The following is a 27,494-nucleotide window of genomic DNA, read 5'->3' as shown; positions in this document are numbered from 1 at the left end:
CAATAGTATAATTCCAAGTTTTTTTTTAAGTATAAGGACGACGAACAGGACGGTGGAGTTTGACTGGTCAAAATACTGTGGACGCTGATATCTGCACTCGCAAATGGCGGTGGATTGGTCATGTTTATAGAAGATATTCATAGAAAATCTGTTATTCGACCCCAACATCCCTACAAGGGATATAAGGATAAGAAGAAGAAAAAGATAAACATACATACATACATACATAAACTCACGCCCGTAATCCCTAATGGGGTGGGCAGAGCCACAAGTAATCAAAGACAACTTGCAGCCACTGTTGATACGAAGTCCAAAGATGGATATGATGAACCTTATAAAATAAATAAATAAATCTTTATTTGAAGTAACCAATAGCTTATGGTGATAAGGAAAAAAAAAGATAAAAACAACGATATAAAACTTTACAATAAATGTTACCTATAGAAGTTACCTACCTATCTTTTCTACATCTACATGAAGTATTTGTACTCGTAACGTACTTACCATTCTGTCGCAGCTTTATCAGTCGCCTGAAGCATTTCCCAAAATATTGTTTTGTTTGGCAATCTTCACAAACATTTGCGTGAACATTCGATCGCATAAATTCACATGTATTTTATTATATTTTACCGCTAAACCAAAACACGATACAAATCCTTCATTGTATATCAAAGTCGAACCATTCAGGCGAAGATCAAAGCGTAATTCCATGAAATCGGAGTTCTTTCCATTTCCATTTTTTTGTGTATTCAATGACGATAAACCCTTTTTTGTTGTTAATCGACAAACGCTTTCTTTTGTTGCGTCGTAGGTTCAGGAGAGATTATTTTTGATGTTGTGTTAGCCATCAGCAGCCGTATACTTCAACCGGGAGGTGTTAACAAGCGTACAAAGGTACTTTACACATATAGGGAGTCAGTGACATCGTAACGACAACTTTGAGGGTTGATTCATACCATGATTCTCAGTTGATATCAATTGGAATTTTCCGTCGCAGAAATATGGAACGGAAAATAATTTAAAAAAACACAAAATTTTCATGATTTTGCCGACAGGAAATTCCGATTAATATCAACTTAGAATCATGTTCTGAATCATCCCCCTCAGTATTTGTTACGGTGTCACTTACACCGTTACCTACTTGTGCGGCTACCAGTATGTACTGGTACGGAGTGTAAGTCACATCGTAACGAATACTGAGGAGCTGATTTAGCTCATTATTCTGAATTAATATCAATTGGAAAACTAAAAAAATCATGAAGTTTTAGATAAAATGCTTCAAAGCTCTTTGTTTCTTAAAAAAAATATTTTTTTTACTATAAAAGATAGATAATGAATTATGTGATATGTCCGCACCCGGGACCTCCGAATCGAGCGATGATCGGTCAACCACTGGACAGCGGAAGCCGGCATTTTGGGTAATTTTAAGTCTATAACCACTTGACGGCATTAACGAAAGTTATGAGTATGTGCGGAGATGCAAAATGGAGTTCGCACCCAATACCTTAACGAGTTCTCTGTTAGAAAACAGTGACGGATTAAGGGTGGGACTTTATCAATCTATTATAGGTACCTACATCAATAAGTGGGATAATATTTTTAATACTAATATGCAAAAGCTGTAGTTGTTGTCCGGCGTCTTCCGACCAAGTAGCTAATTCTATATGACGGACAGTAAGTATTCGTAAGTAAATAAGCAATATATATGTGGCGGAGCCAACTAGTTGGCCAGCTAGTTCCACCCACATGCAACAGATGGCGCCACATTCAATAATGCAGTCTTGAAGCAATCGTGAAACGCGATATCGAAGTTTACACGGCAAGACGCATATAAACAACTTCCAACATATCATCGTCGATCCCTAGTCACATTACCAACATGTGGCTAGCAGGGTACCACGATAACATCCTTTGGAGACAGCACACCCTCGCCGCCAAATATTATATAATTAAATAAGTTAAATAAGTCTACAATCAGGACCAGGACCGATCGTCGTGGAGATCCTTGGGGGAGCCCTATGCCCAGCAGTGGGCGTCGTACGGCTGATGATGATGAAGTCTACAATAAGTCACGTCCAAAAATTCGTGTTTTACGGCTCGATAGTAACTCTTACACCTGTGTTGATAAGGTCAGTCATTGATCCCACAAACCAAATGACTATGAAGAAGAAGGTACCATCTCCTAACTGTAGCGAGTGTAATACCATAGAAGATGCTTATCATGTAATAATGGAGTGCGTTCGGAATGAGGCTGAGAGATGCAATTTTTTTATGTTAGTCAATTACAACTGCGAGGTTGGTATATGTAATAGTGTCTTGGCCTCCCCTACTTCGGACGACGCTAAGGCACTTTATAAGTTATTTAAGGTGGCAGAGAAACGTAGGTTAAACCTATAATATTGTAAGAACTATGAGGGTGGCATATTCTGTATAGAAAAAACCCTCTATAAAAAAAAAGAAAAAAAAAATGACAAAGAAGAAGGTAAGGTGCTTGATTGCGTCAAAGATAAATAGGAGGTTTTCTTTTTTAGAATTAAAAAAAGAATAGTTCTTAAGACCTCGTTAGATGGCGCTTATCAACTACGTTACTGGGCCATTCTTCTTCTTCTTATCGTGTGGGTTGTGAAGTGGAATACCAGCCTCATCAATCCTGGTGACCGAGTTATGATTGAGCCCTCATTATTATTTTTTGTTTTTTTTTTTATTATTTTAATTTCCGTACTTTTGCGACGGAAAATTTCACGAGAATCATGGTCTGAATCAACCCTCAAAGTTTTCGTTACGATGTCACTAACACACTTTGTATGTGTACATAACATGTGTATATAGTATGATATGCCTCATCCTTCCGGGGATACAGGCATGATGCTCTGTTGTTGTGTGTTAAATCCACCAGCTCGTGCTGTCCCAAACAAGAGAAAGTTCCAAAAGCGACCTAACTCCGTCCCTGCGCCAGGATTTAATCCAGCTCTGTGATTGCCTCGCCTTTCCAATTAAACTTGCGGCGTGACCTGAACATTTGAATTAGCAAGTGTCTAGTCACCGCCTTTAGTTTAGCACAACCACCTACTTAAAGGAGAGTGGCTCAGTTTCTAAGCTTGAATACAAACACTCGATCCTTCTTTCATCAGTAGACTTCTGGTATTCAACGTCCCATGCAATCTTCGACAAACATACATTCATCACGCCTCATACATCTTCCACATGATTTATACGTACAGTATCTAGGAGGAACTTTTTTATCCATATAAATCACTACCTAGTATAAAACAAAGTCGCCTTTCCTCTCTATATCCCTTTGTACGCTTATATCTTTAAAACTACGCAACGGATTTTGATACGGTTTTTTTAATAGATAGAGTGATTCATGAGGAAGGTTTATATGTTTAACAACATCCATTAAATAGTGAACAAATACTGTTATTTTTGAGGTGTTTTATGTGATGTCGTAAATAATTTCATTTTTTCCTCAGCATTGCAACCGAGCGATGCCGGGACGGGTCGCTAGTATAAGGTATAAATGGGAAAGTGTATGTGTGGGTCCGTCTGCATGTTTGTCGCTCTTTCACGGCAAAACGGAGCGATGACTTGACGTGATTTTTTAAGTGGAAATATTTGAAGGTATGTAGAGTGACAATGGATACTTTTTGTATATTTGTAACCCTCCACTTCCTTATAACATAACATAAACATAAACTGCCTATATACGTCCCACTGCTGGGCACAGGCCTCCCCTCAATCAACCGGAGGGGGTATGGAGCATACTCCACCACGCTGCTCCACTGCCGACCTGATTGTCCGAAAAAGTAAGATGATTCCGTGCTTCGGAGGGCACGTTAAGCCGTTGGTCCCGGCTATTAGCCGTAAAAATACCTCCACTTCCTTATAATGGGGGTGAAAATTTGTATGGAGCATTTCGCAATTTCGTAGGTAGAAAGCTGAAAATCGGTATGCGGACTATTTGTGACGAACAAAAATCGTGCATCTTTTTTTTTTAAATAATATGATGCCTTCAACTCCTACAATAAGGGGGTGAAATTTTATATGGTACGTTTAGCATTTATCAAAGTAGGAAGCTAAAAATTTGTACTTTAGAAAAGGGGACCGTGTTACACGAGCGAGCTGCGAGCGAAGCTGCAAAAGCTTGTATATAATTATATATATAGTTACAAGTATTACTATTAATTACTATGGGTTTTCTCTTGACTTCGTTCTTCCACAAGGAGAATAATAAAAATAATAAAACAATGAAAGAGTGGCAAGATCTATCTACCACACGCTCTGCAAACATAAATAACATATATAATAGTAGCTTATATACATCTCACTGCTGGGCCCAGCTCTCTACTCAGTCAACATGAGGGGTATGAAACATACTCCACCTCGCTGATCCTGCGCGGGTTACTGGAGGCGTTTTGGCTAGTAGACTGTGACTAACAGCTTCACGTACCTTCTGAAGCACGAATTTTTTAATTTTTTTCGGACAATCAGGTGATTCAGACTGAAATGTCCTACCCGAACAAAGGACAATCTCAAAAATATTTGGATTATGTCCCCATTGGGAATCGATCCCGGACCTCCAAAACGTAAGCCCAACGCTCTAATTCCATGGAAGCTCAAAACACCGAATCCCTAGTATCCAATCAAACATTTTGCAATCGCAACGACTTAACATCCTTATTTCATTAGCGGGGTAAAAATCAAGACTCAAAACTGGAGATGAGATCGGTTGCCATGGCAACGGCAGGTGGTGGGGCGCGACCAATTTGCTTGTCGACCCGTATGCAGTCACTTCATTACAGGGGATTTTACTTGGGTGTTTTAATGAAGATCGTGTTTCTAGCTGTCTTGATTGGTGGAAAAATATAAAAAGGTTTTAAAAACGTTTACTTATATTTAATATTATAAAATAATAAGTCGTCAAAACACAGCTTGAATATAAGTACTTACATAAAAGAATGGCAGTGCAGTTGCAGTTTTTTTTTTTTTGGGAGCCGTGGAAGCCCAGTTGGTAAAACGCTTGCCTCTCACTATGACGTCGCAGGTTAAACCAATGGTTGTCGAATTCGTTTTCGAATTCATGTTTGGATCATAAATTATTATCACGTGCTCAGCGGTGAAGGTAAACATTCCCGAGAAATGCATTATCGGAGGTATGTGACCTAACCTGTATTGGACTGGTTTCCCTTCGGGGGTTGGAAGGTCAGACAGGCAGTTGCTTGTAAAAAACCGGACCTGTCAAATCGTCAGGTTAGGTAAGCGGACGCTGTGAAAAACGGGAGAATGTTAGCCAACAAGATGAGCCCTATTTATTTATTTATTGCATGTAACATGGTATTACAGTTGTTATAAGTAAATATGTACAAACATGTGATGTAAGGGCACCGCGAAAGCAACTCAACAATAACTTAAAACTAAATTATTTTTATAAACTCTAAACATTTTATATAAATTATAATTATGCAATGACACTCTTTATTGTTATATAAGTATACTTAATTTAGAGATTATATACCTGTACTACCTACTTATACTAGTATTATTATTTTAGGGAGATGAGTATTTTTAGCACTGCAGTTTCGGACTTATTGCATTTGGTCTTCTAACCGGCTATTAAGTAGCTGTTTCCAAGATTTGTGTGCGGTTAATGGTAAAAGGCCCGCCATCTATAACATGGAACTTAAAACATATCTGATGAAGAGGGTGAAAAAAACGTTGATTATATACGGACGGCACATAAAGAAATATAAAACAAAACAAGGAATAACACATAACTTACAATCAAAACACGTAAACACAAAGTGTGTTAAAATAAAGTTATAACTGATTTCAGTTGCAGTACACAATATTTAATTTTATTTTAAGTTATACTTGTCACTTTCTTATCCGCCGAAAAGGAAAGAGACTGGTAATCGACAGGCATAAAAATGGAACACACGTCAATTTTATGTAGGCATTTTAATAAACCATCCCAATAGCTTGTATTGACCAATAACCCGACAGTTTTAAGTTGATAGCACACGTCAATCGGGTTGCATACCTGCGAGATACCGTTTTGATTCGCCCGGATTATTCATTCATGCACTCATACTTTTAAAAATTATCAGCTGTCAATCATCCGTCCCTTTTCGTTTCGGCGGGTAGGAAAATGACGGGTATAACTTAAAATTAGGAGGTGTCTGCAGCAATCAGGGTCAATGTAATTTCTCGTTTACAAGCTATTAGGTAATTTGATCTTAGCCAGATACTTAATTCGTTGAACTCACGATCCGGAGGGCCCGGGTTCGAATCCCGGTTGGACATATCACAAAAATCACTTTGTGATCCCTAGTTTGGTTAGGACATTATCACCTGATCACCTGATTGTCCGAAAGTAAGATGATCCGTGCCACGGAAGGTACGTTAAGCCGTTGGTCTCGGTTACTATTCACTGATGTAAGTGAGTAATCTTTACATGAGCCATGTCAGGGGCCTTTGCCGGCTCAATCATAACCCTGCCACCAGGATTGACGAGGCTGGTATTCCGACTCACAACCCACACGATAAGAAGAAGAAGTTACTTAATTCTTCGTAGGCTTAACAATAATTGCGCTTGTTCCTAGCTTCATTATCGCACATAGCATAATTAGACCGGCTGTATAATGGAATTTCGGATTACGACCGAATTCTGTGTAACAACACTAATCTCAGATTATCTAGGGATACGTGTGTGTACTGTACAATGCGCGGTAACAATGCTGTAGTTATGTAAGATCTTGATATAAAGCAGCTATGTATAGTATAGTTTGCGGTAGTGCTTGAAATTGGTACGCGGATACGTATTATAATGCGCTCGTTGTTTGAATAGCAATGTCTACATCGCATAAGTATGGAACTTTTAGACAGAGAGTAGGTACCCTCTAACAGTATATCTCTAGGTAGAGTTATACTATACAGTTGTAGTCTACCTAGAGTTATGCTGTTGAGTAAAAAATACAAGTATTTTTTCTTACCTTGTCTAAATAATTCTTTTACTTATACAAACTCACGCCTATTTCCCACAGACTATGGAATTCCATTCGGAAGCAAGATAAGTGTGTAAGGATCAATCAAATGAAATTCTTATATTTTTGCAGTCTACAATAAAGATTCTGTGCCTAGGCTACTAGCCCAAATACCTCCACGGGCTCTGAAGAAACGTGGTGGAATATGCTCCATACTTCCTCCGGTTGATTGAGGGGAGGCCTATTGCCATTAACCGGGCACAAATCTTGGAAACCCCTATTTTTTTGCGAATATATGAAATATGAATTACTATTCTATGACATTGTTTTGTAATGAATGACTTTGTAATTTGCTAAAATTAATTGCTTTTTTCGTTAATTTATTTTAATTTGTTATCTTCTTGACATGATTATTTGCATATTGTTATAATTTTCATAACTAAAAATGTTGAATTAATGCTAAATGCCGACCAACTGCAAACTGTACCAACCATTTAAAGCGAATAAATGAATTATGAATTATCAATGATATAAACATGGAATCACAGTCATAAAGTCGAATCAAAGAAAAGGAAAATGTCACAATATACCACGCTATATATAATATGCTACGCCACTAAATATACCGCACTACATAATATACCGCGCTACGTAATATACCGCGCTACGTAATATCCCGTACGTGTTATAGAAGACCACGTAGGGATCTTGCTTTGCTTAACATAATACAGTGAGTAAATAAATACTTATAGGTAAACATAATCAAGTTTCCGAATCCGAAACAGCCCTGTTCGAAGAAAGCGTGCTTTTATCTTAGTGTGACGGATTCGAATCCAGCTGGGGCTCTAAACCACAGAATTCGATTCTATGAGTTTGATCATGTTTGGATCATAAGTAATTGATATCACGTAGTTTCCGGGTTTTGTAAAGGTTTACTTCCTCTGTAATGGTGTATGTTCAGTAGGAGTCACTGGGAAGGGTGATCGGAGTGATCGGAGACACGGTAGAAATCAATACACAGCAAGTACATGTGTACGCATATATTATATTTCCGGAGGCCCAATGAATGATATTTCAATACGATATTATAAAATGCTTACTAACTACTTAATTCTACGCTGTATAGATGTGACGTAGGTGCGGTCACACTACACCTCCACGAAAACTTTTCATTTGGAAAAACTGAAGTTTGAACAGAATTTGGGAACAGGCTTAAGCCTAAACTACTATTTGTGCCCCGCCGTTGCTGTTGCCGTTGTATTGCCATTGCAATAATCGCTCCTCATGACTTTAAACAAAGCTAGCGAGGAGTGGGTGTATATACTATATAATACACAACAATACAACGACAAGCAAGAGGAAAAACGACACATCATCATTAATTAATGATGATCTGTCGTTTTTCCTCTTGTCTTATGACTCAAACTTCAGTTTTTCCAAGTGAAAAGTTTTCGTGGAGGTGTAGTGTGACCGCACCTACGTCACACCTATACAGCGTAGAATTAAGTAGTTAGTAAGCATTTTATAATATCGTATTGAAATATCATTCATTGGGCCTCCGGAAATATACGCGTACACATGTACTTGCTGTGTATTGATTTCTACCGTGTCTGCGATCACTCCGAACACCCTTCCCAGTGACTCCTACTGAACATACTCCATTACAGAGGAAGTAAACCTTTACAAAGCCCGGAAAAGAGCCACGCTCGTGTCGGTGTAGTATTATCCATGCTACTTTTCAGGGAACAACAGGGCATTGGTTTCCCTCTTGCCTTCCGCCGTACTCTGTCTGATGCGAGTGGAATGGCGTCCAGAGTAGTCTATTAGCCGTACTAAGACTCCTGTTCTCCGCCTCTGAATAGTACTATCCAATCAAAAACATAAATGTGAAATGAGAGCCAAGTCCAATATTATGATAAATGCCTTGGATGTTGACTTCAACGACAAAAGAAGTGAGATCTAAATGGATGCCAAGTTCAAAGTTACTTCTGCCCTCCACTCTCCAAATCAATACACATTATTCCTTAAAAAAAAACAGCTAACTGTTACTTTAGCGGGCAGAGATCTGCAGCATTTCTCCTGCCAAATCATTTGTCTGCCAAAACTCTGTTCTGTTGCTAAAGTAACAGTTGGCCGGTTTTTTTTTGTTACCTAAGGGTAGAGGGTCCTCTTCGTCTTCATTATTTTAGTTAAATATTGGTTTTTGGTAACTAAACCGCAAGCATTCTTTTTTTGACTCCATTATTTAAACTTTAGGTAATTAGGGTATCGAATAAGGGTCCCTATTCGAACTCAACTACCGTCTCAATCCGGCCTACTGAAGTAAGAAGCGCCTATCCCCGTGGCATGGTCGCATCGAACAGACCCCCAGTGGAGGGCAGAGAAGATGACTTTGTCCTCCCTGAGGCAGGGTAAATGGTCTTGTTTGAAACCGTAACAAAAAACACACAAAATGAAATAAAAAACCACTTCTTCTATCGTGTGGGTTGTGAGGTGGATTACCAACCCCATCAACCTTGATGTCAGGGTTATTATTGAGCCGCCATAGGCCCCTGACATGACTCATGTAACGACTACGTACTTACATCAGTAAGTAGTAACCGGGACCAACGACTTAACGTGCCTTCCGAAGCACGGATCATCTTACTTTTGGACAATCAGGTGATCAGCCTGTAATGTCCAAACCAAACTAGGAATCATAAAGTGGTTTTTGTGATTTGTCCCCACCGGGATTCGAACCCGGGACCTCCGGATCGTGAGCAGAACGCTCAACCACTAAAGCACGGAGGCCGTTAAATAAAAAAGCACTCATGATATTGGTGTTGGATGAGTGGATCTCACTCAGCAACCTTCAAGGATACAGGGCGTGATGCTACGTATGATCAAGTTTGAGATTATGTGCCTATTTATTTACAGTTGTGATATAGTGAGTGTGTGCGCGATAGTTTACTTCCGTCCGTGGCCATTCCACGGATTTCACCACACCTTTCACACAAGTTCCGTCGCGGGGTCGTCACTCCGCCGTGCCGGAAGTCCTGCGCTTAGCCCCCATCCGGTTTGGGCGACGAGGGCGTTCGAAATATAACCTTCCTATTTTTTGTCCTTATTCAGTTCTTTGACAGGAGGTTCGATGGTTGGGTTAGGAACGGAAAATTAAGTACGAATAAGGAGAATGTATCTTTATTATAAATCATCATTGGCCTTATACATCTGTTTCAGACGATTCATGACGTCATTGCCTCGAAAAAATGCACTTTCTTTCTTGGCTGTGCAAGCCAATCCTAGAGCGGCAAACTCTACCGCACACTCTGCAGGAGAATTCTCCAACTGGTGGATTGTTGTCGGTTTGATGGCGTTTCATTCTCCTGCTCGCCAGTGTGTCAAACCAGGTGTGATCATGAGTGTCGCGTCCATCGAGCACACGCTTCCTCCACAGGTCTCGATCATCGGCGAGCTCCTCCCATGCCTCGTGGTAAATTCCAAATGAGCTCATGTCTCTTTATTATAAATACGGTAGAGGTATACAGAGTGTTAGTGAAATCGTAGCGAATACTGAGGCTATACAGGTTGTGAGAAGCTGCAGTAGTTTTAGGCGCATGAGACGTTCGTTATGTTAAAATTGACGATTCAAAGTGTAACCATGTTACCTACCGAATAAAGATATTTTTGAATTTGAATTTGAATTTGAGGTGGATGATTCAAAGTTAATATCAAGTGGAATTCTCGGTCGCAAAATTCTTGATATTTTTTAGTTTTTTTTTTTTTTATTATTTTCAAGACTATACCTTTGCGACAGAAAATTTCTCTTGATATTAACTCAGAATAATGAGCTGACACATCCCTCAAAGTTTCCGTTACGATGTCACTAACATAAATTGATGAATGTGGAAGAAGCAAGAGAAGTGTGTCAGGATAAAAGCGAAAGTCTAGTCTCTGCTTACCCAGGGTGGAAATAGGCGTGAGTGTATGTATGTATGTATATGTATGTCACTAACATACCTACACCTATTCCTCGCCAGCTATGTTAAATTGCACTGGTCACAAATAATTGTTTAAAAAGGTACTTTCTGACTTTTTTTTATAGTGCTTTGTTAAATTAGAGGTATATTAGGTACAATAGCGGAAGTGCGTGTTATAGGTACGAGTACAATAACAATAAAATATTACTGGTTCAAAAAGACAGCTAAATAAAGACTTCCCACTTCAAAAAAAAAATGTAAAATCGTTTTTATTTGAAGTAGAGTTTTATTATTCTTTCTCAATGAAAATCGATACATAATTATATCTTTCAGTTATTCTTGTAACACGGATAAAACAGCCCCGCTAATAGGGTTCCCGGTTTGACCCATCCGGTAGAAAGTAGGGACGAGGAAACTCGACAGTCGTTGTATCGATTCAAAGTACTTAATAAAATACTGCGCCTACATTTTGCGACGCAATTTCAACCGTGTTAAAAATGGCTAACTGTTGTTTTATCTCATCTGTACTTCTTTCAGACGTGTCGATGGCCAAAGTGAAACATAAGTCGTGGTTTGCCTTGATAACTTAATTGGAAAACCGGTTGACTCTTGTTGTTAGGTTGCAGGTTCAAATGACTGGCCCCCGCGATATAAGCTGCACTTAGTGCAGGGACTGCCGCACATTTATAGCAATTGGTCATAATATAGTTGTAAGTATGTATTTTTCATTGTAACATTGGATGTTTATATTCAATTAATGATATTATTATTATTATTAAATACAGCACGGGCTTAAGCTAATGATATTCGAGTTTGTTTTCAAATTCACATGAGCTTACCGATTAACAAAAATATCATGAGGAAATCCACATATCCGAGAAGTGTTAAGAAGTACGTGACCTTATGTTAGATGTGTATGTGACCTATTCTGTTATTGAGCTGGTTTTTCAGGGTGTTAGTGACATCGTAACGAAAATTTTGAGAGATGATTGAGATCATGATTCTGAGTTGATATCAAATGGAATTTTCCGTCGCAAAAGTATGGAACTAAAAATATTTAAAAAAGACACAATATTTTTATGAATTTGCTAACTGAAAATTCCACTTGATATCAACTCAGAATCATGGTGTGAATCATCCCCTCAGTATTCTTTATGGTGTCACTAACACTCATACTTACTTGTATTCCTACCTGTATGTACTTATACAGAGTGTTAGTTACATGGTAACGAATACTGAGAGATATTAATTAATTAATTAAATTTAAAAAATGAGTTAATATCAAATGGAATTTTCTATCGCAGAAGTATTATAGAATGGAAAATAATTAAAAAAAAAGAACATTAATTTTGCGACAGTAAATTCCACTTGATATTAACTCAGAATCATGGTCTGAATCATCCCCCTCAGTATTCGTTATGATATCACTAACAGCCTGTATACGTCTTACTGCTGGGCACAGGCCTCCCCTTAATCAACCGGACGGGATATTCTTAGGGCAGCATTCATTTTTGTGTCAACTTCAGACCGTTATAAGTATTTTACCATCAGTACCTGAACCAAATTCCTTCCCATGTCGATATCCGTGTTTAGTTGCTCCAGACAACACTACTTTCCGGTTTAAGCGCAAACCCCAAGCCCTTTATGAAAATCCACGGCTTTGTATGTTATTTACACAATCGCAAAAAATGTTGGCGTATACATGGTTCGTATAAAATTCTGTAAAATCCGAAGCGCTAATGTTGAACATTAAACTTCATGAGTAAATATTGCCAATATACGTTTCGGATTGCATTCTGAATAAGCTCTTTGGTGCATTGGGTATATTTTATGCAAGATTATAATTATTTTTTTACAGTTTTTAATGTTCCATTTTAAAATCTTGACTGCTAACTTGTGAGAATAATAAATATAAAGTATGTTTGTCGGTCCCGGTTTGTCTGTACCATAGAATTCGACTTTGAGAGTTTGAATTCATGTTCGGATCATATGCTTATAATTGATAGATATCACGGGATTTCCATGATTCGTTAATAATTAGCAATAGATTCGCCCCCCCTATCATATCGGATTTAAGCATAGCTGGCGAGTATAGTAAGACGATAAAGAGTAAAGTAAGGTGATCCGTGCGTCGGAAGGCACGTTAAGCCGTTGGTACCGGTTACTACTTACTGATGTAAGTAAGTAGTCGTTACATGAGTCATTTCAGGGGCCTTTGGCGGCTCAATAGTAACCCTGACACCAGGGTGGATGAGGTTGGTAATCCACCTCACAACCCACACGAGAGAAGATGTCATCAATGAAAGAAAACGTAACAAACTCCACCACGCCGATATAGACTGGATTGATGGAGTTGTCTGGGCTAAAATCTAACTAATTTGTTAGAGCTTTCTAACCGACCAGAGGCTTCAAAGGCTTGTTACTTGCCCTAACGTTTACTGATATGTGTCAATATACGAGCTCTACAGTTTGTGTTGCCTTCCAAGCAATGGTAAAGCTGAAATTGGACTACTGAAATACCACTTGCGCAATATATAACGCGCTAAATATAGCTATCTAATATTCGTTTGTAAAATCTCAATTACTATTGCAAATTAAATGCTTCTACTAAAACCAATATCCATTGATATTTTTGGCAATAAATACAGTGACAACGTAACTAAAACTTTGGCGAATAATTCAGATCATGATTCTGAGTTAATACCAAGTGGGTTTTCTGTCGCAAAATTCATGATATTTTTCGAGTTTTATAATATTAATTTTTTATGTTATTTTTTTTGCGATGGAAAATTCCACTTGATATTAACTCAGAATCATGAGCCGAATCATCCCCCTCAGTATTCGTTATGTTGTCACTAATACCCTATATACAGCTCAGTCCAAAAAAAAATAATACAATAAAATGATATGGGGATCGCGTAACAAATCTGCAACTAAGTTGTTATAAATACAATGTAATCAAAAGCAACAATACTTACCGTAATACTAACAGTAAAGCTATAATATTAATGATACATTTTTTTAATCAGAAGGTACCTATAGTAACTGCGAACTGTCCTACCTATACGAGTAAATATCTCAGTAGGTATTATGCGATTCGTTAAAAATGTTCTTTCACACCCCAAGCTTGCAACTCCAACACAACTCGTCGTTTCTATAAACGAGTAAAAAAACCTCGAAAATTCGTCTGAAATGAGCCAACGAACGGTGAAATTGCCGGGCTCAAAGAAAAAACCCGAAACGAGCGAAGTAATTTGTCTTAAGTGGCTAAAACAGTAAAATATTCCGGAACTTTTAAACAGTATTAAAGTTTTGGACCTTTGTAGATACGAGATAGGGGTTAGTTAGCCGCGATTTCACAGAGGTGGTGACGTCCGGCCCGGCTTTTTAATTAATTCGAAAAGTTTCTCGAAGCGCCACAGGCCTTATTGTGCCCTTTAATTACATAAATATACTAAGTTCTGTCGCTGACTGTGCTGGATTCTGAGACAATATTATCGGTCAAGGGTGTTACATGAGCCATGTCAGGGGCCTTTGGCGGCTCAATAGTAACCCTGACACCAGGGTTACTATTGATACACACGATAGAAGAAGGGTGTTGGGACGGGTGTCCCTTAAGTTTATAAGCAGACTTGACATAACTGTAATTTGCATACCTATTAGAATGAATAACATAAAAATATATATATCATTATTAAGCAAGCAAGCAATAATGAAAATCCATAATTTTAAAAATTATAACTTTAAAATTATGCTATGAATTTTGATAACTGAAATGAAAAAAAAAGGAATAAATCTGCAAATCCATAATACTCGTATTAACTTATGTAGTTAATACCTGTCTCTGGACAGATGACAGAGCATAGCATTTAAGATTTTAGTGTAATAGGTAGGTATGAATGAATTGAAAGAATGGTAATGGTAAAATCAACATTTATTTACAAAATCATTTATAATTATTATTTATTTTACGTCGAACTGACTAATCATAAAGAGGCTTAAAATAATTTTAAGTTCGCAGCAATAGCTGTTAAAAATTCAGTTTTATTTAGGTACTAATTTTTGTGATGTATTATAATACTTATTATTTAATTATCTGATCTTTCAGTGTATTTTCGTTTCTTTTGTGCTGGAGGGCAACTATTTATTATTATATTAAGAGTATGGGTTTCAACTTTTATGGGTATTAAAATTAAGGGTGTTAATTATATATTTTTAATCGTTATTAATATTGACATTATGTATATTAAAGATATATTTTTTAAATATATATATTTTTAAGTTATGGATTTTAATATAGACCCTGTTGGGACTCTAGCTAGGCTACAATAGATGGCGTAAGTGTAGCCACGCCATTCGGTGATCGAAATTATTATTTTTGTCCCAGATAAACTAAGCTAAACGAGCTCTACACCTTTTTGCCACTACTTGTAGGTTTAGAGAACCAACAAACAATAAAAATATAAATCAATCAAATAAAGTTGATATTAACGTAACCATTCCTTCTATAATGGTACCATCAAAGGCAGTCCGCATGGCCGCGCATGGGTGGGCGTTCCGTCGCGCCTACACCTCGAGAATTAATTATCCCTACAAATGTATCTCCAGTTTCACGGTTTGTCTTGCGGGTGTTATAGTAAACTTTGTAGATTATAATGAATGAAGTTATGAGACGGTTTCTTTAATTGCAAACAATAACGTAAGCGTGGGCTGTGCGGGGTGTTAGTGACGTGCCAAAAACCGAGTGGGATGATTAAGACCGTGATTTTAAATGTACTTTTGTATTTTTTTTTTTTTAATTTAGATGGGTTTGCTCTTGACTTCGTTCTTCCACTCGATTTATTTATTAATAGCCCTCAATGTCCCACTGCAGGGCAAAGGCCTCTCTTCCCTTCTTCCACTCTTCCCTGTCCCCAGCTTGCTCGCGCCACCGTTTCGAGAAGCGGTCTAACTCGTCGCGCCATCTTTTTCGTGGCCTTCCCCGACGTCTGGCAGCATTTGCAGGAACCCACTCTGTAGCTTATTTGGTCCAGAGATCATCGGACATTCGGGCAACATGTTCAGCCCAGTCCCATTTCAGTTCTAAATTTATACCAATTGGAATTTTCCGTCGCAAAGCTCATGAAAATGTCACTTGATATTAACTCAGAATCACGAACTGAATCACCCCGAGTATTTGATATGGGTTCACTAACACCTTGTATTCCCATTAAGGCTAGTCAGAGGTACATTACATTGCAAGATGAACTAAGTACCTAGAACTCACCGAGCTTGCTGTTAGACCAACGTTATTAGTATGTTAGGGAGTTTGACTTCGATAGCTAAAGAGAGAAAATTGGACTGACCTGAAGCTCCTCGTCTGCTGGATTTCGGGGCGCCCCGGTCTCGTTCTCCACAGGCAGTGTATATAGTCCTTGTGTGTAGGATTGCACTTGTCTTGTGTCGATAATTTGGAGTAATTGAGCACTTTTGGGAAATAGAAAATCCTAGAAGGCGTATGAGCTAGTTGAGCCGTTGTGATTCGACTTGAAAAGTCTTGAGAATGTAATGAGAGAGAGACGTAGTTCAGTCTCTTCACGTTGGCAGCACTGTCGTGTGCGTTTCATTAGTGCACTTTACAAAGCGTTTTGATCATATCCAAACTTCAAATTAGCTATCGATTTGGATGAATAGAAATACATAAATTACGAACTAGAAATAACCGTCTTGTGCTTGTGACAATTGGTTTTAAAAGAAGTACGGAACATAGTGGTATAATGATCAAACCAACTGTGTTAGTGAAAACTACACTTAAGATAAATTAATAACTCATTGATGCAACCGAATCGGCGCTCCGCGTCTTAGAATCAAACCAGCGTACAGGCAATACAATACAAATACACTTTTTTTTTTTATTAGCTTGTATGATCCCACTGCTGAGCAAAGGCCTCCCCCATGTCTTTCCAAGTATCCCGGTTCTGTGCGAGCTCTATCCAGACAAATACACTTTATTGCACCAAAATAAAAAGAAATAATTACAAAAAAGACAGGCTTTTACAATTAAACATTACAGCATTTCTTCTTCTCACCACCTATTATGTTGGTAACAGAAAGCTCGGTGAGGTGTGAGTACTTAGTTCATGTTGCGATGGATGTACCTCTGACTAAACCAATTAATTGGCATATAGTAGGAAGTATATCAACCGCCTCCGTGGTCTAGTGGTTAGAGCGTTAGGCTCACGATCTGGAGGTCCGGGTTCAATTCCCGATGGGGACACTGTCGAAATCACTTTGTGAGACTGTCCTTTGTTTGGTAAGGACTTTTCAGGCTTGAATCACCTGATTGTCCGAAAAAGTAAGATAATTCCGTGCTTCGGAGGGCACGTTAAGCCGTTGGTCCCGGATATTAGCCGTAAAAACACCTCCACCAACCCGCAGTGGAGCAGCGTGGTGGAGTATGCTCCATACCCCCTCCGGTTGATTGAGGGGAGGCCTGTGCCCAGCAGTGGGACGTATATAGGCAGTATATGTAGGAAGAATATACATGTAACAAAACTAATTACGTGCCTACGCGTTTCATTCATACCTGTAGATCGGTAAGAATGAAAATACGGTTTATTTGATGGCAACATATTGTGATGAATAATAACATAATGAGGGAGTTTCTATACTACGTTCCCCAAGCCCGATACCGACCCCGCCGGCGTGGTCGACGATTTCCCTCAATCAGCGCTTATCGCTATTGACCCACTAGGATCGATTAATTCTTTCAAATATTTTTCCTCTCAGACGACGCCCTGAGCCGAGGTTCGTGCCCAACTGGGCACCCTCAGGCCTGTCTTAAACGTTGTACCGGGTGAGAGCCTTCAGCGCTCCCTATTTGTCCGGCCAAGTAGTTAATGCCATCTGCGGCAAATCTACAATAAGTCACACAGTTCCCCAAAAAAATTACCATGGCGCTGTACGGGTTTCCCTTCGTTAAACCTTCTAATTTCATGGATAATAGATACTTATCTTTTTGGGTATATATGATGACCCTTGTTATGACACTCAGGCACAACACATCATCCATTTATTGTTCATCATCATCACCAGCCCATTAACGTCCCCACTGATGGGGCACGGGCCTTCCCTATGGATGGATAGGGAGATCGGGCGTTAAACCAACACGCGGGCCCAGTGCGGATTGGTAGTTATTAACGACTGCTAATGCAGCCGGGACCAACGGCTTAACGTGCCTTCCGAAGCTCGGAGGAGCTCGAGATAAAAACTTTTTTTTTTTGTGGTCACCCATCCTATGACCGGCCTTTGCGAAAGTTGCTTAACTTCAACAATCGCAGACCGAGCGCGTTGACCGCTGCGCCACCGAGCTCCTCATTTATTGTTATTCTGATCAAAATAAAGAGAAGCTATATAGGTAGCAACATAATTATTATACGTATGTGATCCAAACATCAAGGTAACTATTATTTTTATATTTGCCTCTTATTAGGTTCTATTTTTGTAATAATTATGTACCGAGCAATGAGAAAATGGGTAATTATCACGTACAAACTGTAGAGCGTCAACTATTTTTGTTTTTTTGGGGAACGAAGTTTGATAACCCCTCATTATCACCCTCCGGACTCGTGGTCACACCAGGTTGTCACACCAGTATGACAAACAGGAATTTTATTCTTGTTTGTCACACCGCTAACAATACAACACCTTTTATCACACCATTGTTAGTGCGGAGAATATCCCTATGATAAAAAATATATCGATATTTGCCATGAGGCGTTATATTTGTGCAAAGAGATTATTTATGTTTCATAGCGCATTCTTTTTGTTTATTCCTATCTTCTATCACTGGCGACCTAATGGATTTTTTCATAATTACCAGATTTTTTTTGATTTGATAGTAAGTCATATTGTCGCATTAACTACTTGACCGGACAAATGGGGAGCGCTGAAGGCTCTAACCCGGTACAACATTTAAGACAACAGGCCTGAGGGTGCCCAATTGGGCGCGAACCTCGGCTCAAGGCGTCGTCTGAGAGGAATAATGTTTGAAAGAATTAATCGACCCTAGTGGGTAGATAACGATAAGTTTATGTTAAATAAAGTATAATTTCGTAAATAAAATCAATTTTAATTTATACGCCGATAAACACAGCACTACTTATAATGACAAGTCAGGATAAAAGGTGTTGTATTGTTAGCGGTGTGACAAACAAGAAAAAAATTCCTGTTTGTCATACTGGTGTGACAACTTGGTGTGACCACGAGTCCGGAGGCAATCATGAATCATTATAACACCTACAGTACAGTATTTACGTATAACATCTTTGCAATAATATTTGTTTATGTACAGTCTAATTCTATTAAAGTAATTTGGTATTATATTATAACTAGCTTTTGCCCGCGACTTTGTCTGCGTGGCGTGTTATAAAAGAGAGATCTTTGTGTGTGTGGGAGTGCATATCAAATTTCAAGCATCTAACTTATGCAGTTTAGATTTTTTCATACAAATGTTTTTTCGCGGTAACTCCCGTTCCCGTGGGAATTTTGCAATATCCTGTTGCAGCTAATCTTTAAGTTAACTAAGGTACCTGCATGCCAAATTTCAAGCCTCTAACTTAAGCGGTTTAGATTTTTTATACAAAAGGATTTTCCCGCTAATTCCCGTTCCCGTGGAAATTCCGGGAATTCCTTTCTTAGTGCACCTCTACGGTACCTATGCTACGTTCCTTCCAAATTTCAAGTGCCTACGTTTAGCCGTTTAGGCTGTGCATTGATATGTCAGTCAGTCACTTTCTCCTTTTATATATTTAGATGTATGTACGTACACCATTAAATGTTTATGGAACACGATGTTCGTGCGTCACCCAACAGGGTCCACGCAATATCAGCGTCGTGGTTCACGCCGCGACTTTTGCTGAGTGAGGCCCTTTTATCTCAGGACGTCAACCACCACCTTATGATCATTTCGACGAACATCCGTCTTGCTTTTTTGTAATTGTTTTAGCGGAAATTTGATATGATGTTGGTTTTTTTTTGTGTGTGGCGTCCTTTTTTTTCTATTCTATTCTATTGCTGGAACTTACATGAACTTCCGTTTTCATAACCACTACAAATACCTAAGCATTGATTTTCTTCAGCCGAAAGATAGTTATCGTTATCACATTATAACTCGCATTTGTGTCCATAAAACTAATGTGTTTTTAATGTCAGTTTGTAAGTAATAAATCAGATAATAGATAAAGGTGTATTATATTATATAAGTTAGATTAATAAAATGCATTTTATTTATGGCATGTGTTAAAAATGATTTAAAAACTTCTAATATGTATACAAGTTTATACTTACTTGTAGTTCGTACTGTTAGATAGAATATAATCTATCGGCTTAATCTCGACTGATACATCACTATGCATATATATCACAACACTGGCTGGTGTACTTTGACCGATCCAATTCGTACCGCGCATTGACGCTATTGTATGAGCTTAATATATTTGTAAACATCCTGTATTATATGACCTTGATCTACCAAATAATCGTATGTGTATCTTTAATGCAGTCGTTAACTATCTCCGTGGTCCAGTGGTTGAGCGTTGGGATCATGATCCCGAGGTCTCGGGTTCGATTCCCGGTGGGGACATATCACAAAAATCACTTTGTAATCCCTAGTTTGGTTAGGACATTACAGTCACGCCGTTGGTTCCGGTTATTACTTACTGATGTAAGTACGTAGTTGTTACATGAGTCATGTCAGGGCCTTTGGCGGCTCAATAGTAACCTTGACAACAGGGTTGATGAGGTTGGTAATCCACCTCACAACCCACACGATAGAAAAAGACTGTATTATGTATATAATAAAACTAAAAATAACGTGGAAAGTGTCAATCCATTTTCTTTACTAACAATAATGAAAATAACTTATAATGTTTTTTTTTTCGATAGAGACACCACCTACGCAGGCCTACGCAAAGCTTTCCGTCTGGAAGTAAAACCAGCTAAATTAAAATAGGACTTACGAGTTGTGTAAGCAAGGGACTTGCCAGGCTTCGTTCATACATACATAAACTCACGCCTATTTCCCACCAGAGTAAGCAGAGACTATAGAATTCCATTTGCTTCGATCCTGACACACTTCTCTTCCTTCCTCCACATTCATCAATCGCTTCATACACGCACGCCGGTTCAGAGAACCGCTACGCGGCTACGTTCATCAGAACTAATATATATGGCGCTGTAAAGATTTTCCTTCGTTTAAAGTCGTAAGACCCAATGTCCCTTTAGAATCCAAACTCCATTGTTCAAGTAATGCGTCTGGATATCTCAGCTTTAGGAGGTTAACATTCTTATTTCATGGATAGCAGACATAATTATGCATCTTTTATCGTACTTATTTTAAAATTAAATTACTTAACAGACTTAAAACTTTTAGAACGTCAAATTAAATTAAATTATAACCTAATAACTCTAAACTCACCACTACTTAAATTTAATGTATTTTTTTTTCTTTTATCCTTGTTTTTGGGTATAAATGATGACCATTTTTATTACACCCAGGCACAAACATATTTCACCCAATATTATTCTGATTAAAATAAAGAGTAGCAATATAAGGTAGTTAGTAACATAATTCTATACACATTGTAATATAAATATCAAGCAACGAGTATTTTCATTTATATTTTAAATTTTATAAATTTTGTATGATTAATGTAATTTAAATGCACGGTAAACTATATTTTTTGTAACATCTGTCACACTGATTTTATGGCAAATAAAGAATCTTACCTTATCTTAAATATAAGCAGTTATAATGTGAAGAGGAATTTTATTACTGGTTATAGTAAAACTTTGAACACTCTGTACGCACTTTGTAACTACTTTATAACGCTAAACGAGGCACTAATCATAAACAAGAAGTGTATAAAGAACGATACACATCGTTCAATTTACGTTAGAAGTCTTTAAGCCTTGGAACAAGCTATGAGAGTTTAACGAATGCTAGATGTGAATAAAGGTAAGTACTGACCTGTACAATGGTATGCCCGCGTCGTCCCGGAACCAGAAAACCATGTACACCTTGTCGTTGGCAGCCGTGCCGAGGTCACAGGGGAACTGCGCCACCATGCCCTCCACCGCCTGGACATCCACAGTGCGGACACCCGCTGAGGACAACAGACAAATTATTAATTACTTAATATAACAAAAAAAACTTATATATCCAAGAAAAGTTGGAGAGACTCCCGAGACACACAAAAGAAACAGAGTAGAGACATATGAGGTATAGAAGGACACAGAGGAGAGATATTTGTCCAGCAATTGGACATAACCTCTTCTTGTCGACGCGCATTACTGGAGTTTGATGGTCAGGGGGTTAAAAGGGGTATTGAAACAATTCATTTAAAAGCAATATTGCTATTAGACATTTGTTGACGTTGGCACTTGCTTTTATTTATTTGTTTATTTATTATGGTGCTTCAACAGCAATATATTCACAAACACACAATACATGTATTTTATTTGCGTATTACAAGACAGATAGAGACGATAATAAATAATCAAATAAATAAAAGCAAGTGCTTAAATTAGCAAATGTCGAATAGCAATATTGCTTTTTAGATGTGGCGTTTTACCCCCAGATCATGGAATGCTTGCCATACAGATAGCTCTTCGACTGTCGCTACCTTCGTCCACATCTTGATGTTATCTAACCATTTCATCTTCAGTTTCCTCACGCCTCTATGACCCAAGATTTTACCCGACAATATAACTTGAAGCTGGCGATGAATTAAAATAAAAAAAATATTAAGAAAGAAATAGCGACAAAATAATGATATATAATTTATTTATTTATTTTATTTAAGGAAAACCGACAGTTATAAAATACAGAAAGTAGACAAAAAACATAACAGCTGAAAACTAATTACAGGTTTCCACTGATAACCCTAAACTAGTAAATATGATATCAGAGAGTTGTGCACAGGCAAATTCAAGTTAAAATAAAGAACATAAAAAGAAGATTAGGCATCAAAAAACCTTTGACTGAGTAATCTCCTCGCCGCTGCAAAACCGGTGTTAAGTTACAAAATGGAAACATACATATATAATATACAAGAGTTCTTTATCGAATCTTTTAGATACTGATTATTGTAAAAGTACGTATTTTTTTAACTTAATCTTTATTATTTTTATTCTTGGTTTTCTATTGGCCCCGATTCCTGCAGACACCGCCTAATTTTATTTTAAGTCATATCCGTCATTTTCATATCCGTCGAAAAGGAAAGGGACGGATGATTCACAGCTCTTAATTTTAGGAAGAATGAGTAAATGAATGAATAACCCGGGCGAATCAAAAGGTACCTCGCTGGTATGCAATCCGTTTGACGTGCTGTCTAGTTAACTGTGACGGGTTATTGACGGATGTAAAATTTTTAGACGGTTGGTATAGATTTGTGCTTAAAATTGACGTGTGTTCCATTAATTTTATGCTTGTCGATTACCCGTCCCTTTCCTTTTCGGCGGATAAGAAAATGACAGATATAACTTAAAATAAAATTAGATGGTATTTACAGGAATTAGCACCATTATCACTGTATATAATTTTAAGTTGCTGGAGTGCCCTTACAGGGTTCTTGCTTGTACTTCATTCTACTTTCAAGACCTCTGTAAAACATCAGAAATGCAATAAATATCTACTACATAGTATAAAACAAAGTCGCTTTTTCTGTCCCTATATCGGTTAAATCTTTAAAACTACGCTTTTAATAGATAGAGTGATCCAAGAGGAACATTTATATGTATAATAACATCCATTAAATAGTGGAAAAATACTGTTACTTTTGAGGCTTTTAATGTGATGTTGTAAATAATTTCATTTTTTCCTCAGCATTGCCGGGGCGGGTCGCTAGTATCTTATAAATGATTACGGTTTCCGATTTCTATCTGAAACATTTATTGTCAGTCGACACCACACACAAACATTAATCTAACAAAGTAGACAACTCCCGTCACAAATGAATGTAAGTCAAAACTAAATAATAATAACTGTGGAAAACTTAATTCAACCGACCAAAGTTTACACAAAGTGTTGAGCTAAAACTCACACAAATAAGCAAAGCCAGTTTCACATACTAACGTGTACTCTGTAAGAGCGTGGAATCCGAATATTTTAGAGAAATACGCGATGTTAAGTGAAGACGAAGTTAGTTATGAGTTTTCCAGGCAACGAACTATAAATCTTTAGGTACAGAACTTAGGTAATCTAAAACTTCCCCCGGATACTCCCTGGAACTGTCTTCTCAGAATAAACTAACACTAACTTTGCTATTTGTATTATTCAGCTCGTATTAAATTTAAACGTTAATGAACTAGTCTGCGTAATTACAGTAGATGGCATTTCAGCATATGAGTGGGGAAAGTTCTGCAATTTGAACGTATCATAATTATAAAGACTACCTTCTCAGTTGCCTTCGTCGGGTTTTGCAAGTTACACTCAAAGCAAGTTAGCACTAATAACGCCTCATTCCCGTGTGTCTGCAAGCATAGGTTTAAAGCTTCAACTTACAATTTTATTAGATTCTTTTAACAGCCTCCGTGGTCCAGTGGTTGAACGTTTTGCTCACGATCCGGAGGTCCCGGGTTCGATTATTATAGGCTGATCACCTGATTGTCCAAAAGTAAGATGAATCCGTGCTTCGGAAGGCACGTTAAGCCGTTGCTCACGGTTACAACTTACTGATGTAAGTATGTTGTCGTTATACGACTCATGTCAGGGGCTATTGGCGGCTCAATAACCCTGATACGAGGGTTGATGAGGTTGGTATTTAATCTCACAACCTACACGATAAGGAGAATATTATTTACATTTAAATCCTCGTAGTTCCGTCGTTGCTGTCACCTGTTCAGTTTTTCAATTCATTCGCTAACCCCGCTGACAGCGACCTGTCGGCCCATTATGCTACAAATTCGGTCATCGTTCACCGTGTCGTCGCCATGACAAACCGGCATCATTACCGCCCGACGCAGATACCCGCTTCATGAGCTTTTTTCAGATTTTTCACGGGCCCTTTATACGGAGGGGAAATGCATGGGACGATTTGAAGTCAGAAAAAGTGCATTTGTCTCTTAATCGGCGGCATTTGTCTCCATATGATTTTTAGCTTTTATTTCCCGTATCAGTGCTCGTACGAGTTTTTCTATCAAATCAAATCAAATCATTTATTCGCATAGGATTCATGGTTTTGTATAACAGTTGATGGGTTTTATGTTCCTAGTATCACATCACATGATCCGCTAGATATAAGCATGCGAAAATTTAGGAGGTAAGTAGGTAGGTACTTAATTAACTAATTAAATCTACTTACTAACCTAACATAAATCTAATAAAAACAAAAATAATTAAAGAAAACAAGCTGTATAAAAATTCTAACACCACTGTTGCTGAGATGAATGGTACGGCCACCTCACAACACATACACATATTCATCTTCATTCAGGTAATAATGCTTAGTAAGGCATAGAGGCATAAGTAAGAAAAAAGAGAAGGAGTAAGGAATTAAATATCAGAGGCCTTTGGCGGCTCAATCATAACCCTGACACCAGGGTTGATGAGGCTGCTATTCCATCTCACAACCCACACGATAAGAAGATCTACTCTGAACCGGCGTGTATGAAGCGATTGATGAATGTGGAGGAAGCAAGAGAAGTGTGTTAGGTTCGAAGCAAATGGCATTCCATAGTCTCTGCTTACCTCGGTCGGAAATAGGCGTGAGATTATGTATGTATGTAGGAAAGTGAGAATGCTATGTAAGGGTAATGAATGGGAATTTGATTGTTTATGGTATGAAAGGAGGATGGTTAATCTTTCGAACGCCGGAACGCGGATCTCGACCAGACACAATGTAAAATCTATTGTGTCTGGTATCTCGGCATATGAGAGGTTAATGAATGGGACTCTCTCAGACGACGCCCTGAGCCGAGTTTCGCGCCCAACTGGGCACCCTCAGGCCTGTTGTCTTAAACGTTGTACCGGGTGAGAGCCTTCAGCGCTCCCCATTTGTCCGGCCAAGTAGTTAATGCCATCTGCGGCAAAACTACAATAAGTCAAGTCAAAAAAAAAAAGAATGGAACGTAAGGCAGTTTTAAAAAGTAAGAAGGGGAGTCTTTGGTGCGATGTCGGTGGGGTGAGAGGATTTGGTTTTAATATAAGGTGTTTTTACACACACCACAAAAAGGAGTAAAGACATTTTAAAAATATCCCGAATTATTTCATTATCCCACATGTATGTATGTAGGTACATAGTATAACAAGGTCCCCGCTCGGAGTGTAGTCGGTCGGCTTGGAGCCTCGTTATCATACTAATGGAGTCTCGGCCGCGCATATTATTGTATTGTATTGTTCCTCCAGAGGCCCGAACTTCCAGCGCGGTAGTAATCGTTTCGCGAAATGTTATGAGTTTCAATATGAGAATTTCATGAACATGAACTTCGTAAGAATACTTGCAGTTGGATAAGTAAGTTCTCGATCTAAATTGAACTTTCACGTAAGTATATTTGTTGAACGAGATTTTTTATTGAAATACTTACATAAATACACATACTTACATAAACTCACGCCTATTTCCCACCGAGGTAAGCAGAGACTATAGAATTCCATTTGCTTCGATCCTGACACACCTACAATTTCGTTGAAAAAATAAAAGCAAAGTAAACCAATTTGAAAAATAATATTTAACTGTAGTTGCATTGAGCATGGGAGCAAGCTACAGAGGCTGCAATAATATATCGAGATGAGTGGAATACGAAGAATATACTTAAAGGTTTCCTGGAAGATATAGCTACTTAGCAATTAGGCCGCCTATTGTACTCTTTCTATTACTTTTTTGTTTTCTATTTTGTATTTTCTGTTTGTGCAATAAATTATTTGTTACGTTAATTATTTCCTGTAAGTGACTCTGCTATCTACAAAATAATAAGTACTAGGTATACAGGGTGTTAGTGACATCGTAACGAAAACTTTGAAGAATGATTTAGACCACGATTCTGGGTTGATATCAATTGAAATTTTTCGTCGCAAAACTATGGAACTGAAAATAATTTATAAAGCACTAAAATGTTCATGAATTTTCAGACAGGTAACTCAGAATCATGGTCTGAATCATCCCCGTCAGTATTCGTTACAGTGTCACTAACACCCATAGGTACGTACTTATACGGGGTGTAAGTGACATCGTTACGAATACTGACGGGGATAATTTTATTTAGCTCATTATTCTGAGTTAATATCAAGTCGAAATTTCCATGTGTGTGTTGTATAGTGGAACTGAAAATTATTTAAGAAGACACAAAAATAAACATGAATTTTGTGGAGGAAAATTCCACTTGATATTAACTCAGAATCATGAGCTTAATCATCCCCCTCAGTATTCGTTACGATGTCACTAACACCCTGTATTGTTTGCGTGCAGTCGATGTAAGCAATAAACGAGCCCACGCTATCAATCCTTATCAAATACACACGACGAATTATTTTATCAGGGCTATTATCATTACATGTTATAGGATTCCATATTCC

At 38.1% G+C, this 27,494-nt stretch overlaps 2 protein-coding genes across 2 annotated transcripts in view; one reads left to right on the top strand and one right to left on the bottom strand.

Annotated features, from left to right (window-relative positions):
- LOC126368684 (nephrin) overlaps positions 1-27,494 on the bottom strand; it is a 760,982-nt gene that overhangs the window by 495,330 nt on the left and 238,158 nt on the right. Inside the window, exon 3 of the mRNA XM_050012828.1 lies at positions 21,951-22,086. Coding sequence (XP_049868785.1) covers positions 21,951-22,086 — 136 coding nt within the window. The remainder of the gene's footprint in view (positions 1-21,950; positions 22,087-27,494) is intronic.
- LOC126370141 (uncharacterized) overlaps positions 1-27,494 on the top strand; it is a 179,646-nt gene that overhangs the window by 50,062 nt on the left and 102,090 nt on the right. The gene's annotated exons all lie outside the window — the stretch shown is intronic.

Source organism: Pectinophora gossypiella, chromosome 1 (assembly GCF_024362695.1).
Source record: "Pectinophora gossypiella chromosome 1, ilPecGoss1.1, whole genome shotgun sequence".
NCBI lineage: Eukaryota > Metazoa > Arthropoda > Insecta > Lepidoptera > Gelechiidae > Pectinophora > Pectinophora gossypiella.
The sequence above is the reverse complement of the archived record's forward strand: the minus strand, read 5'-3'. Positions and strand labels throughout refer to the sequence as shown.